The sequence below is a fragment of the Gavialis gangeticus genome, unplaced genomic scaffold (genome assembly GCF_001723915.1).
Source record: "Gavialis gangeticus isolate Ggan-Ray unplaced genomic scaffold, GavGan_comp1, whole genome shotgun sequence".
Taxonomy (NCBI): Eukaryota; Metazoa; Chordata; order Crocodylia; family Gavialidae; genus Gavialis; species Gavialis gangeticus.
This window is the reverse complement of record NW_017728992.1, coordinates 209,565,459-209,579,322: the sequence shown is the minus strand read 5'-3', so window position 1 is coordinate 209,579,322 and position 13,864 is coordinate 209,565,459. Positions and strand designations below refer to the sequence as shown.

The window sequence follows — 13,864 nt, the reverse complement described above, 5'->3', positions numbered from 1 at the left end:
GGGGGGGGGCAGATGATCATAAACATTGCTTTTTTTTGCTTTACAGAAAATATCAGGTTTTCTAAAAATTCTAAACCTGGTGACAATAAATAAAACTTCATGTACTGCCTTTGTGATTCTTTTTTCTTATTAAGCATGTTGTGATGAGGGGGAAGAGAAGGAGAGAGGAACAGGGAGCAGCGGGCACTGGGGGAGTCGTTGTGGGCAGGTTGGCCCGGCCAGGCCCTTGGGAAGGGTGCAGTCAGAGGACAGTGGGGGTCAAGCAGGGAGCAGGTTGCCCCAGGGCTCTGCAGTCTTGGGGGGGGGGGCAGCCAGCCTGTGCAGCTCTGTGGGGATGGGGAGCAGCCACCCTGCCTGTGAAGGGACGCTGCCAGGGTGGGGCAGGACACCAGGCTCAGGGGGCTCCCTGCTTGGCTTCTGTGTCGGCTGGGTACAGTGCAAATGGGAGCTGCAGCTGCAGGCTGTTGCCCTGGGCTCCAGGAACAGCTGCTGCTTGGGGCCAAGCTGGCTGGGAGCCTTCAGCGCAGCAGCTCTGTGCAGTGCCTGCCCTGGCCCTGGCCCCTTGAGGGGAGCTGCGGGTGGGCAAGGCTGGGGCCCGGGCAGGCTGGGGCAGCTGTGGTGCCTGTTCTTAGGGTCCAGGGGGATCCCGTGGTCAGGCCCTTGCACCGGGGATGGCTCTGCCCTGCTTGTACTGTGCCCAGCATGCAGGGAAGCCCTCCGAGCCCCGTGTCCTGCCCCAGCCAGGCAGCATCCCCATGTGTGTGGGGGGGCTGCGGCCCATCCCTGCAGAGCTGTGCAGGCCGGGCCAGGCCCCATCACAGGTGCTGCTGGGCACCCCTGCCTGCCTGCCTGCCCGCTCACCACATCTCGAGCCCTGAGGCAGCCCCCACTTCCTGCCCACCCCTTGCCTTCCTAATGGCCTGACTGGGTTGGCTTGCCCGCGGCGCCGCCTCCCAGACCACCCAGACCCTGCCTTGATTACCTGGCCCCAGCACTCGGCATCCCATTACTGCCCTGCCTGAGTGGGACGGGGTGTCTGCCTGCCTGGGCCCAGGGCTTTGCCACCTGCTGGAAGCCTCCCGGGCAGCCACCCTGTGCAGCGCATGCCCCAGCCCTAGCCCTGTCCACCCGCAGCTTCCTGCAGGGCAGGGGTGAGCAAAATGCAGCCCACGGGGCCCCTAAAAAATTTAGAAATTTAATATTTATCTGTCCCTGGCTGCCTGTCATGCGGCTCTCGATGGCTTGCCAAACTCAGTAAGTAGCCCTTCAAATTGCCCCTGCTCCAGGGGTCTGCCAGGCTGGAGGGCGCAGTCTTGGAGCAAGGGGCAGGGGCGGTAGACCACACAGTAGAACACACAGCCTCTGCCCTGGTGCCTGCCACGGTGCTGGCACTGGGACTTGTGGCTGCACAGAAGAGCCCAGAGGAGCAACTTAAAAAAAAAAATATATTAACAATTTTCTTGCGTGCCTCCTGGCATGCCGGGAAAAATGCCTCTACGTGCCAGTAATGGCACATGTGCGGGGAGTTGCTGACCCCTGGCTTAGGTGATGGGATAACCTCCCCAAAGGAGGTAACTGGGATATTTGATAGGAAGGTGACATGAGACTTCGGTGTGTTGGAGTCTGTAGGGGATTTCTGACTTCCTGTTTTTTCTAACTTAAATCCTCTGGGCTGCTGGGGTCAATTGGGCTCAACATGTTTGGGGGGGCAGGGAAGGAGAGAGAGCCTGGTGGTTTTCTTGAGGTAGACTTTCATGGTTTCTGTTTTGGGTTCTTTCTCTGCTGCAGGGGACAGAGTCCATAAAGATGGAAAATGGACAAAGCACAGCAGCCAAACTGGGACTTCCTCCTCTCACCCCAGAACAGCAGGAAGCTCTTCAGAAGGTGAGTGACCCTAGTGTGCCCTTCTTTTTGGGGCACTTTCTAAATAGTAACATCAGACTTACTGCTGTGGAGCTGTGCCTTCCTGTCAGGAATAGGTCAGGGGTAATGACCGTGTTTGCCTGCACAAGCTCTTACAGTGGTGCTCAAAAATACGATGCTACGAGTTGAATTTTTGTGTCTTCCTTCCTTTGGTTGGGTGCTCCTGGTAGCTGCATGGGAACATATGGGGTGTTTCTGTAAAAAGCTGGCTGAATTTTTAGTAGATAACAGCTTTGGTCTTACTGTTTTGAGTCCAATGATGATGAGATGCTGCTGCTGCCTGAAGTCACTGTCAGGTGTAGTCTGGACTTCACAGACTCCAGAAATGCTCCAGCTGAAGCCTCTACAACATTCACACTAGAACACGCTGCAGAATCTGCTCTTTTTGTGCCCACCAGCAACTCATTTGTCATTTTGTTATAAGAGGACCTCTATTACACTGCAGATACGTTCATCCTTTTGAGCCAAGTTATTTGAATTATAGAACAAAATTCAGTCAAACTGATTTGTGGCTGTTAATCCCACATGTACAGCTGGTCCAGGACCTCTGGCTTTTGTTCCTGGTGGGAACGAGTGATACCTGACTTGCTGTGAGGAGAGCAGAGTTGGGAAAGGAGAGGGAAGAGAACTAAACCGGGAAAGGTGGGAACTATGGTCCAGGTCTCCCAGACACTGGTAAGGCAGGGACAGCACTGTGCTCAATAGGTTTGGTGTGAATGTTCCCATAATGCTGAAGCTGCTTGTATGTCTGTGTTTGGCTCGCAGTGCAAAACGGCCTCATTTCCTCTGGCTGCTCCATAGCTGACAGATGTAAATCCCCTTGTCCGTTTCCAGGTTTCCGAAGCACACGTCTCAAAGCCACGGGTTAGAGCCTGCCGTTTCCCGGCACCTCCCAAACACGTACCGCAATGGAAAGCAGGTGCCTTTGAGTGGGGTTGGCTTAATCTGTCTGTCCTGTCCTTTGGGAGTAGGCACATCATAGGATATGAATGCCCCCTTGATTAAGAGCCTCCATCTCAGCATCATTGGATGTTAAGGCTCTGTGTTGCCCAGAATGATGACAGGCTGGGTAGAATAAAACAGATCAGCCTTGTGGCTGCAGGTCATGGAACTGATGGAGAGAGCTAGAATATGCAGAAGGATCCGTGGCGTCTGCTCACTAAGCTAGTGTAGGCTAGCTCTGACCAGGTATGAGAGGGTTGAGCTCAGTCCAAGGACTATAGATGGGGAATAGGATCCCCCCTTTGTAAAACCTTTGTCCAGATGTTCTGAGTGGAAAGCACTTGAAGGAGGCGAGGCTATCTGTCCTGCCCTCATCCCAGCAGGTAAGGTGCCACGGTGGGTGTTGAGGGGCAGAGGGAGGAAGAGGGAGATGCTGAGTGTGTAGTGCATGTTGCTTTCCTAACCCTGCGCCTGCTGCAGACTGAGTCCGCTCAATCCTCTGCTCAAGCATTGTGCTGTATTTCAGGGCTCACGACTCCAAGATGCTGACCAAGACCTTAGTAAGCTGTGGGCCATTGGCTAACGTACAGCGGCTTAGTGCTTAGGGCCGCAGCACCGGAAAGCACCACTGACAGCCAGCTGTGTGGTTTGGGGAATGGTGTTGTATGGAGTTAAATGTCTCTCCCCTGCCTTGGCTGGAGTCCTGCACCTTGTGACTATGGAGTCTATATTTCCTCCTAGGCCAAGAAGTATGCGATGGAGCAGAGCATCAAGAGCGTACTGGTAAAGCAAACCATCGCCCATCAGCAACAGCAGCTCACCAACCTGCAGGTGAGAGACCCCTCTGAGCCCGTCCCCTTGCTCTTACTCTCCCCACAAGGTGAAGCCCTTTATGCACTTAGAACCAGAGCCCAGCCTTGAGGTCTGCCTGGAGCCAGGTACTTTCACTTCTGTTTCCACAGTGAAATTGAAGTATGTTGTCTTCTGCCCGATCAAAGAAACCTCACCTTCTAATTGGAAGCTAGGCCCCCACTTTGCCCTACCCCAAAAATAGGCAGGTGGCCCAGGGGAGGGAGATGGAGGTGGATGCTGTCTCTCCTGTTGGCAGGCTAGACAGTCTTTTCAGTTGCCAGAAAATCAAACAATCTGCTATGAGTTCCACAGTCAATCTGCATCAAAGGTGGTGTCTGAGGTTACTGGGAACAGTATCCCCTCACCATCCTTTCCCTGCCAGAGGGTGCCTCTGTCTCGTATTCCTGGCAGTGTCACCCCGTAGATTCCTGCCATGAACTCTGGGGAATTTGCTCAAAATTCCATGTGGTTAGACCTGCGAATGTCTGTGTCTCAGGAGACGCCCCTCAACTGTTGTCTAAACCTCCCTTCCTTCTGAGGTTTAACCACATCTCGCTGCCTCCTGCTCAAGGATAAGAAGCCCAGCATAATGATTGGGGGTGTTGGGTATATTTAAACACTGTGGGAGTGAGATGTACCAGCCACATTAGGCAGCTCTGGCCTTTCTGGGCTTTGTGTGTTTCTGGGCAGCTGTTCCAGTTGAGGGGCTCCCAGTAATTGCTGGGGGTGAATCAATGACAGTGGTTACAGAGGTTACTATTGCCTTGAGCCCCCCCCGGGAGAAGACCCTGCTACCTGAGGCAGTGGCAGCAGCACACCTCCACCCAGAGTTGGGACTGGAATCTGCAGGGTCCCAGCGCTGGACAGTCCTTGGGACCAGGCAGTGAGGGGCAAGGAAGGAGAGGCCTCTCTCACAGGTTCCCTGTGCCGTCGCTCTCTGCTTGAGTTTTTACAAACAGCCATAGTATGCTCAGCTCCAACAGACTGAACTCTGTCTTTACTGTCTTTCAGATGGCAGCAGTGACAATGGGCTTTGGAGATCCTCTCTCACCTTTACAATCGGTCAATAGACATATTCACTTCTTCTTGGGCACTTTGTCTTAGTCAGGGCCTAGAGTGGGGAAGTATTTAGTGGTAATACAATGCTCTTACCTCAGCCCAGCACAGCCCTCCCACATACCCACCTGTTATGGACAAGCACAGCAAACAGAGACAAAGTGTAAACTCCCCAAAGGAAGACCCTGGGCTGGGTGCAGTCTGCTGTGACGCTGGCAGCCGGGGCTCCGGAGTCAGTTGGCAAAGAGCCTTAGATTTCGAGCATTTCTGAACACCTGTGAAATTGTGGGAGCTGCATTTCTAGGGATGCTACAGTTCTGAGGTCCTGACCCAAAAGTAACTGCCAAGGTAACTTGCAAATGGGCAATTTGTTAAAAACAGCACACACCACCAGAGACCTGGCAGCTAAGGTGCTGGGGAGGATGGGGGCACTACAGGCTTGCCAAGCAAGTTTTTAGACCAGATATGAGACTTCTGTCATGAGGTGCGCTTTTCTATGTTGGGGTGGGGTATGTATGTCTTCAAGTAAAGGACTTGCAGGGTGAAGAGGGAAGAACAGCAGAATTACCCAGACAAGCAGTGCAGGTCCCTGGTGCTGGGAGTTTCTAATCTGCCATCACAAAGAGTTTAAAACATGGAGTTATCCTTCCCCTCCCACCTGAGACGCATGGGATACTGGCCATTGTGTACTGTGCACTCCTCATGCAAAGGGTCACCTGTAAATGTTTTCCTGTCTGGCTGGAATGCAATATTTCTGGTTGGTGTAAAATGCAACCTGGAAGCCAGTGCTCCAAAGTGAAAGAAGCATTAAAACTAAAACCACCTGGCTTCCCTCCCTCCTTTAACACTGCCACGGTAGGTAGCATGCCAGCTGGACAGCCAAAGATAAGTTTTTTGTTTTGTTTTTTTTAATGGGGAAAAGCAAGCTTGAGTGGAATAGGATGAAACATATCTGCCTGAAATCAGTACAGCCAGTTCCTGAGCTCTGGTGCCCAAGAACCTTCTAGCAATTAACTTAGACACTTATTTGATGGCATCAACTCCCACATCACATCCTCTACTTGGTTGTATTTTGCAGCCTGTGTCATGCACAGATGAATAGCATAGATGAAAAGCATGCACTGACAGTAGGAAATGTTTTGTTAATAGGGCTCTGGAGGTTAATCATGGGCTTAGTATTGCAAAAACTTTCCTAAAAAATGTCTCCCTCCTACAAAGAGCCAGTTACTATTGTGGGAGGAACAGAGAGCCTAAGAATCAAGTCCTTGCTGTGAATTAGCCATTGCAGAGTGTTACAAGCTCTGTATAGCTCAGATTCCTTCTTCCTGCAGTTTTGTGTTGAGTCTTGTCAGGAGTGTGAACAGCAAGTACATCTTCCATATAAGACCCCATCTTCTCTGCTCAAAAGAGCTCCTAGCTCCTACTTGAGGGAAATGTGCCCTGAGCCCTGCTCCAAGCTCCATGTCCATGGAGCTCCGTAAATGGAATGTTATGCTGGAGGGTTCCTCTTATTGCTTTGTACCAAGATGGGCACGCTTTCTCTGCTCCGTTGTATTTAAATTGCAGAGGATAGCCATGATGTTTCATTTGCACCTTCATTTTGAGCAGCCTTAATAACCCTCTTCAGTATTTAATTAACAACACCAGACAGACAGACTGCCCACCCTGGGGGAAGGGAAGATACCTTAATCCCACCTTACAGCTGGGGAAGCAGAACAGCCAAAGGACTGGCCCAGGGTTGCAAAGAGCAGTCAGTGGATCAGCCAGGTTTTGTATTGAGGAGTCCCTGGCCCCTAATCCTATGCTCTGTTCCTGCTGCCTTTAGTTTAACTCAGTGCTGCTGGTCCCTTCTAATAAAATGCATGTGCCTGTTGCGGCCATGGTCCAGCTCATCTTTAGCTTTGTGCCCCAGATCTGTAACATGGGAGTTCAGTTCTTTTGTTTCTGCTCCCGCTGCTAGCCTGCAGAATGGTGAGAATGTAGATTTCCCACTGAGGTTGGCTGCCATGGGAGGACTAATGTTATCAACCTTGTCTCTATCGCACGAGTAATTACAGGAGAAGGGAATGCCTTCTTTCATGCACATGCCTTTCAATCCCTCTGCCTGGGGCAAGGGCCTCAGTATATAGGCTGCACTGTCTCAGCAGAGATAACTTGGTTAGGGAAAATGGGGTACAGACAAAGTACTGCAAAGGCAGTGGCTCCATGGGTGAGCTAGATAGCTGGAGGCATGGGGGAGCAGGTGGGCTTTACCGAAAGAATGGTGTTAAACTTCCATATGGAAGGAGTGAGGGTCTAGGTGGTTCTGGTTTTTAAGCACCAAGGCTCAGAGAGGTGGAGGGTTGCTGGGGAGACATCACACTAGAGAAATCTACTTAGCTGGCCTACAGCACACATGTGCCATAGTTCTACCTGGCTCATGGCATGCTGCAGGTACTGTAAAACTATTGATTTAAAACTATAAAATACACAATCCCTATTTAGAGGTGAAACAGACCTGTTTCCTTTAATCACTCCAGGTTCAGTATTAGTCTGGTATCTGGAAGTCAGCAGTGTGGGTGTAAGAACCTGGGTTGAGGACAGTGGCTCTGTCCCCTGGAGTGCTAGGAATCAAGCTTGGGTTGCTTTTACAGTTGCAGACTGCTTCATCCCTAGTCACAGTGACAGGCTGACATGCATTTTAGCATTATGCCTGTTGCAGGGTGGGTTCTTGATCTGCTGCAGACCTACTGTCTCTTGTGACCCTGTTGCATGAGAGACCCTCTGGCAGCTCCCTCTGCTACCATTTGAGTTGTGGCATCCCTAGAGAGGACACAGAAGTCTGAGCTCATTGCGCTCACGCTTACCATGGAGTACTCCACTCAAGCCAGGCATGGAACAGAAACCCTTCTTCCTGAGAGGGGCCTGACTTCTGAGCTCCCCACTTTGGTGCAGGCCTCTGCAGAACTGTGAGGGAGGGAGGCATTGAGCTTAATGCTGCTTTTGTCCTTTGTAGCAGTTCTTACCCCTGCATTTGTTCCAGCTGTTCCATGCAGAGTAAGGATGAAGCCCTGTTCAAGTCTCCAGTGCCATCATACACTATTGCTGATCATAGGGAGCTGCCTCTGCAGAGATTTCCTTTCTGCCTTGGTCCCGATGCACACTGCTCAACCACGCTGGCCAAATCTGTGATCTTAGCAGACAGGACCTTCCTAGGGGGACGCTTCATCTGTAACAGCGGCCTTAAACAGCAGCGTGGGTGGGAATGAACTGGAGGAAGCTGCCTTTAGAGACGCCCACATAGGAACTTCTGGGTTCTTGCAAACAGATTTTCAGGCAGATTCAGAAAAACTAGCACAGAGGCTTTCTCTGCACCAAGACAGACAAGGACTGAGTCTGTGGGGGCTGCACCCTTGTGTGTGCCAGTAACAATGGGAAACTCCAACTACCAGCACCACACACTTAACTAGGACAACGGTTTTGTTTAATCACTGGATTTTGCTTCGCTTTTTTTGAACTATGCAGTAGATGTGGTGCTTGCTATTGGAATTTTCCCTCCCTGCCTGGGGAAAGGGGACAGGAGGTGGCGGTGTCTGGAGCTGCCCAGGGTGGGAGGGAGTGGTGCCCAGACCCTTGCTGCCCAGGGGGAGGGAAGCGAGAGCAGGTGGTGCCCAGGACTGGATCTCTTGCTGCCCCTGGGGAGGGGAGGGATTGCGGATAGCACCTAGTGTTCAATCCCTTGCTGCCTGGAGTGGGAGGCTGTTTTAGAATCAAGGCATTTCCTCCTCCTGCAGGCGTTGCCAGGATGTAATCTCGTCAGGGTGGGTTGGACCCTATGAGCCATGGGTTGAGTTAGGCCTGCTGAGGTGGCAGACCCTATCAGAGATTTGACTGTGCCCCTGGGAGTGAGCCTTACTGCTGCTCCACTCCCCAGCAGTCTGAGCACTGAGCAGGAAATCGTTTCTCAATCACTACATGTGTGCCAGGCTGTGCTGCAGCCAGTGGGGAGCTGCCTGCTGTTGTGTCACAGCTCCTGGGGAGGGTGGGACAGGGGAAAGAGCTGTCCTGACATCCAGGGCCACCCTTTGACCTAACCAGCCAGTCCTTCTTTCCAATACAGATGGCAGCTCAGAGGCAGCGAGCCCTGGCCATCATGTGTCGTGTGTATGTGGGCTCCATATACTACGAACTGGGAGAGGACACCATTCGCCAGGCCTTTGCGCCGTTTGGACCTATCAAGAGCATTGACATGTCCTGGGACTCTGTTACAATGAAACACAAGGTTGGTGGGAGAGTCCCTGGTGCTGGTCTTGCTTTCTTTGTCCACGCTTGTTGTGTTTACCTCGAGAAGAGGGGAGCCTTTGTTTCTGCAGTGAAGAACAAGCTGCTTTAGCAAGATCTCTTTGTGGGACTGAATCGATCAGCCGCTGCTCTATCCAGGCTTGTAATCTTGCTATAAGTTGCAGCAGTGACCCAGATGGTGCTGTACAGTTTGTTACCGGGATGCCAGGGGTCTCTTCAGAGCTTTTTAGTGTTTACCCTCTCCTTTGCTTTAGTGTGCTCTTGGGAAGGCCCTGAGAATGGACTTCCTGGCTACAGTAGTTGGTATCAGGGCTGCGTGACCAGCTGCAGTGGGTACAATTTGATAATATTTTCCCTTTTTCTTAGGGCTTTGCTTTTGTGGAATACGAGGTGCCTGAAGCTGCGCAGCTGGCCTTGGAACAGATGAATTCTGTCATGCTTGGGGGAAGAAACATAAAGGTGAGTGACGAGAGCTTACATTACAAGAGGAGCGAGTCTTGTCATTCGCTAATGCTTGTTTTAATGGGATGGGACTTTTCCAGTGCCCAAAGGAGCCAGGCCTCTAACTTCTGAAACCTTTGAATTTTCTGCTGTGAGCATAGATGTCTTCAGCAGTCCACCTAGTTCCTCCACTGGAATTCTGTGGTTCTTGTTTCCTGCCTCTGGGGAAGGCACCCATAGAGTGTCGATTATAATCTAGGGCAGTGGTATCAGCCTCTGCTCTCCTACCATTCATTGAATAGAAGCCCTTTGTGAGCAAGGTGGAGAGCCTTGCAGCACTTCATCCTGCCTGTTGGCAGTAGTGTAGACCTGAGGGGAAGGAAGGGAAGAATCTGCTGACCGAGGTTGTGTGTAGAACATGTCTGTATGTGAGCAGTGAGGGGCACAGAAGCTACGTTAACTTGTCCCATGCTAGAAGAAAGGGGAATATTTAATACAATCCAAAAAGAACAAGGGAACTGAACTCTGCATTCACAGTCAGTGAGTAAGTGATTTCAGATAGAGATGGAAGGTGTTGGAGTTCTGTTTGCAGTGTCTCTGGCAAGCCAGCAGCCATCTCTGATAGTTCAGTGCCAGCTTCGGTAGGGGTTTTGGAGGGCTCCAGAGAATGGTATGGAGGCTCTGTGTTGCAGCATTGTTCTGACCTAATAGATAGTGAATTGTGCCTCTTGCTAGCTGCAGTGTTGTGAAAGAGGTTCCGTGATTTGAACAGAGGCTCAGGTTCTCATGTATCAGTACTCCCCTTGATGTCCAGGAAGATTCCTGATGCTGCCCTGCCAAGGATTCACAGGGCTTTTTGTTTATTTTCTGCAGGTTGGAAGACCTAGCAATATTGGGCAGGCACAACCAATCATAGACCAGCTAGCAGAGGAGGCACGAGCTTTCAACCGTATCTACGTGGCATCTGTTCACCAGGACCTTTCGGATGACGACATCAAGAGTGTGTTTGAGGCCTTTGGGAAGATTAAATCCTGCACGCTAGCCAGGGATCCCACAACAGGGAAGCACAAAGGCTACGGCTTCATTGGTAAATTGGCTGTTCTCATGAATGGGATGGGGTTGGGTGTGCTGTTGGAATTTGAGTGGTGTGCACTCGATTGTCAGAACTGCTTTAGGTATGGGATAGAGAGGGATTTAGGTATGGGATCAGGGTCACCCTGATCATGCAGGTGGCCCTCCTCTGGACCCTCTCCATGTTGTCCACATCCCTCCTGAAGTGCGGCACCCAGAACTGGACGCAGTACTCCATCTGCGGCCTGACCAGTGCCGCATAAAGGGGGAGGATCACCTCCTTGGACCTGCTCGAGATGCATCTGTGGATGCATGACAAGGTGCGGTTGGCCTTCCTGACTGCATCCCCACACCGCTGGCCCATGTTCATCTTGGCATCAATGATGATTCCAAGATCCTTTTCTGGCTCTGCCCTGACGAGAAGGGAGTTCCCCAGCCTGTAGGTATGCTGCTGGTTTTTCCTCCCCAGGTGCAGTACCTTGCACTTGTCAGTGTTGAAACCCATCCTGTTCTCATCCGCCCAGCCCTGTAACCCGTCTAGGTCCAATTGCAGTCTATTCCTCCCTTCTAGCATGCCCACTTCTCCCCACATCATAGTGTCATCCGTGAATTTGAACAAGGTGCTTTTCACCCCCTCATCCAAGTTGCTGATGAAGATGTTGAACGGTGCAGGCCTGAGGACTGACCCCTGGGGGACCCCACTGCCTACATCCCTCCAGGTCGAAAATGACCCGTCCACCACCACTATCTGGGTGCAGCCCTCCAGCCAGTTAGTGACCCATTTGACTGTGTAGGCATCAACACCACAGTCCTCTAGTTTTTTAATGAATATGGAGTGAGAGACCATGTCGAAGGCCTTCCTAAAGTCCAGAAATGCTACATCCACTGCTACACCTGCGTCTAAGGATTTGGTAACCTGGTCGTAGAAGGCCACCAGGTTGGTCTCAGGACCTGCCTCTAATGAACCCGTGTTGGTTGCCCCTAAGCATAATCTCCCCTGTTGGCCCCTCGTGGGCTTGGCAGAGGGGCGCAGTGAGTTTAAAATGCTGTTTTCTTGGGGGTGGGGGTTGTCTGTAAGCGACATTCATTCCCTTTTAAGTGGGATAGCTGTAGTGACCTTGTGTAATCAGAGGATTGGGCATGATGGTTGAGACACTGAAGGCCAGAGCTCTAAACCTCCCGTTCGCAATGTGTAAGCCCAAATTGTCTAGGGAGGGATTGGCTGAATTCATGAGGGTGGCAGTAGCCAGCCAGCAGAAAGAGCCTTCTGCCAGTGTCCTGATCTCTCATTGCAGAGTATGAGAAGGCACAGTCTTCCCAGGATGCGGTCTCATCCATGAACCTCTTTGATCTGGGCGGCCAGTATCTACGGGTTGGCAAAGCAGTCACTCCTCCAATGCCTCTCCTGACCCCTGCTACACCAGGAGGATTACCGCCAGCAGCAGCTGTGGCGGCGGCAGCTGCCACAGCCAAGATCACAGCTCAGGTAAGGGGAAGAGCAGCAGGGTGCAATGCAATGGGCAGGTGTGTGTACTAACAAGAGTTCAGCTGTCCTGCTAGCCATGGGGTGCAGGCTGTCTGAGCTTAGTGGGCAGCACTTGCCCTGCCACTTGAAGGGAGGCTAATGGTTAACTCCTGTGCTGCAGATCAGTTCTTGGGGTCTTAGATGCAGAAACTGGCTGGGTCTATTCACCTCTGTACCTGACAAACTAGCACACTGTTATTGAGGCTGGCATAGCAAATACAACATGCTGTAAATAAACTAAGAAGATTGTTGAAGGTTGGGAGGATAGATGTGGTCTTCACACCTGACTGAAGTACACAGGAAGAGGAAAATCCACTGTGCAAGGATAATAGCAAAGGCTAAAGAAACAGCAGATAGTAGAAGGATGGGTAGCAAAGTGAATAAAAGCACAATTATCCATTGGATAAGTGGTCTGATAGGCAATACAGTTGGTGAAAAAACTGTACCTAAGCTGGGGGGGGGCGGTGATGTTAGAGAGAATTGAGTGTGTTTGTGTTGCTTGTCAGTTCTGAAGCTGCTGTGACTGTTGTGGGGGGACCTTAAATGCTGTGACAATCCTCCTCCACTTTGCGTGAGGTTAGTTGAATTGCTTTGCATTACTGGTGATTCTCCAGGGAAAGTGACCTGGTGGTGCCCATCTCCTCTCCAGATATGGACAGCTGTTGGCTCCCAGGAAGCTCATCCACCCTTTGATGGGTCTTGTTTTTAGTCCTGCTGAGTGTCCACACACTCTCCTCTCCCAGGCTAGCTCAGGTGGGGTGTGCCGGTTTAGTCACTGACAGCCCAACCATGGAGCAGGCTGTACTGGCTTACATGGTACCAGATAGCAGATCAAGAGAGGCCTGGCCTGACAATAGAGGTGTTTGTACACTAATGCAAAGATCCTGGACAACAAAATGGAGGAAATAGAACTGCTGGTGCAGGAAGTGAAGATGGATATATTACACCATGTTTCTTTTATTCTTATAAGAGCAGTCTTGACTGGAACAAGTGTTGTGGGGTATATGCTGTTCAGGAAGGATAGAAATGAAGACGGTGTTAGGATCATAAGAAAGTAGTGTTGGAAGGGACCTCGCAAAGTCATCTAGTCCACCCCTTGCTCAAGGCAGCAGCATTCCAGATTAATCTATCCCAACCAAAGGTCGGTCCCTCATGCTCTTAAAAAGTTCTAGGGATGGACATTTTACAACTTCTCTGGATCACCTGTTCCAATGCTTGATCACCCTTATAGTCAAAAAATTCCTCCTCATCTACAACCCAAATTTCTTCTGTTGCGGCTTGAGTCCATTGCTTCTAGTCCTGTTGCCTGTGGTCATAGAGAAAAGCTTATTTCCACCCTGTCTGTAATCACCCTTCACATATTTGAAGACTCATTAAATCCCTTCCTCAGGCTTTTCTTCCCCAGACTGCTAATCCTGGCTCTTTTAGCCTTTCCTCAAAAGCTTGCTTCCCAGACCTCTAATAATTTGTGTTGCTCTCTGCTGGACCCTTTCCAATTTGTTCACATCCCTCTTGAAACATGGGGCCCAAAAGTGGACACAGTACTCAAGTGAGGCCTCATGGGTGCTGACCAGAGCAGAAGAATTGCTTCCCTTGATTCATAGGTTACTCTCCTGTTAATACAACCCTCAAAGCTGTTGACTTTTTTTTTTGCAAGAAGAACACACTGTTGGCTCATTCAGCTTATAGCCCACAGTATCCCCAGGTCCCGCTGCAGTACTGCAACCCCACCAGTCATTCTCCAGTCTGTATTTCTGCATGCAGTTTGTCCCC

At 51.0% G+C, this 13,864-nt stretch overlaps 1 protein-coding gene across 2 annotated transcripts in view; it reads left to right on the top strand.

The window, feature by feature from the left end:
* PUF60 (poly(U) binding splicing factor 60) overlaps positions 1 to 13,864 on the top strand; it is a 33,809-nt gene that overhangs the window by 6,656 nt on the left and 13,289 nt on the right. The window contains exons 2-8 of one of the 2 annotated variants that reach the window (XM_019528279.1): positions 1,789 to 1,884; positions 3,607 to 3,696; positions 4,729 to 4,779; positions 8,873 to 9,034; positions 9,421 to 9,513; positions 10,369 to 10,582; positions 11,862 to 12,052. In XM_019528279.1, coding sequence (XP_019383824.1) covers positions 1,789 to 1,884; positions 3,607 to 3,696; positions 4,729 to 4,779; positions 8,873 to 9,034; positions 9,421 to 9,513; positions 10,369 to 10,582; positions 11,862 to 12,052 — 897 coding nt within the window. The remainder of the gene's footprint in view (positions 1 to 1,788; positions 1,885 to 3,606; positions 3,697 to 4,728; positions 4,780 to 8,872; positions 9,035 to 9,420; positions 9,514 to 10,368; positions 10,583 to 11,861; positions 12,053 to 13,864) is intronic. The other variant, XM_019528280.1, reaches the window with a different exon arrangement.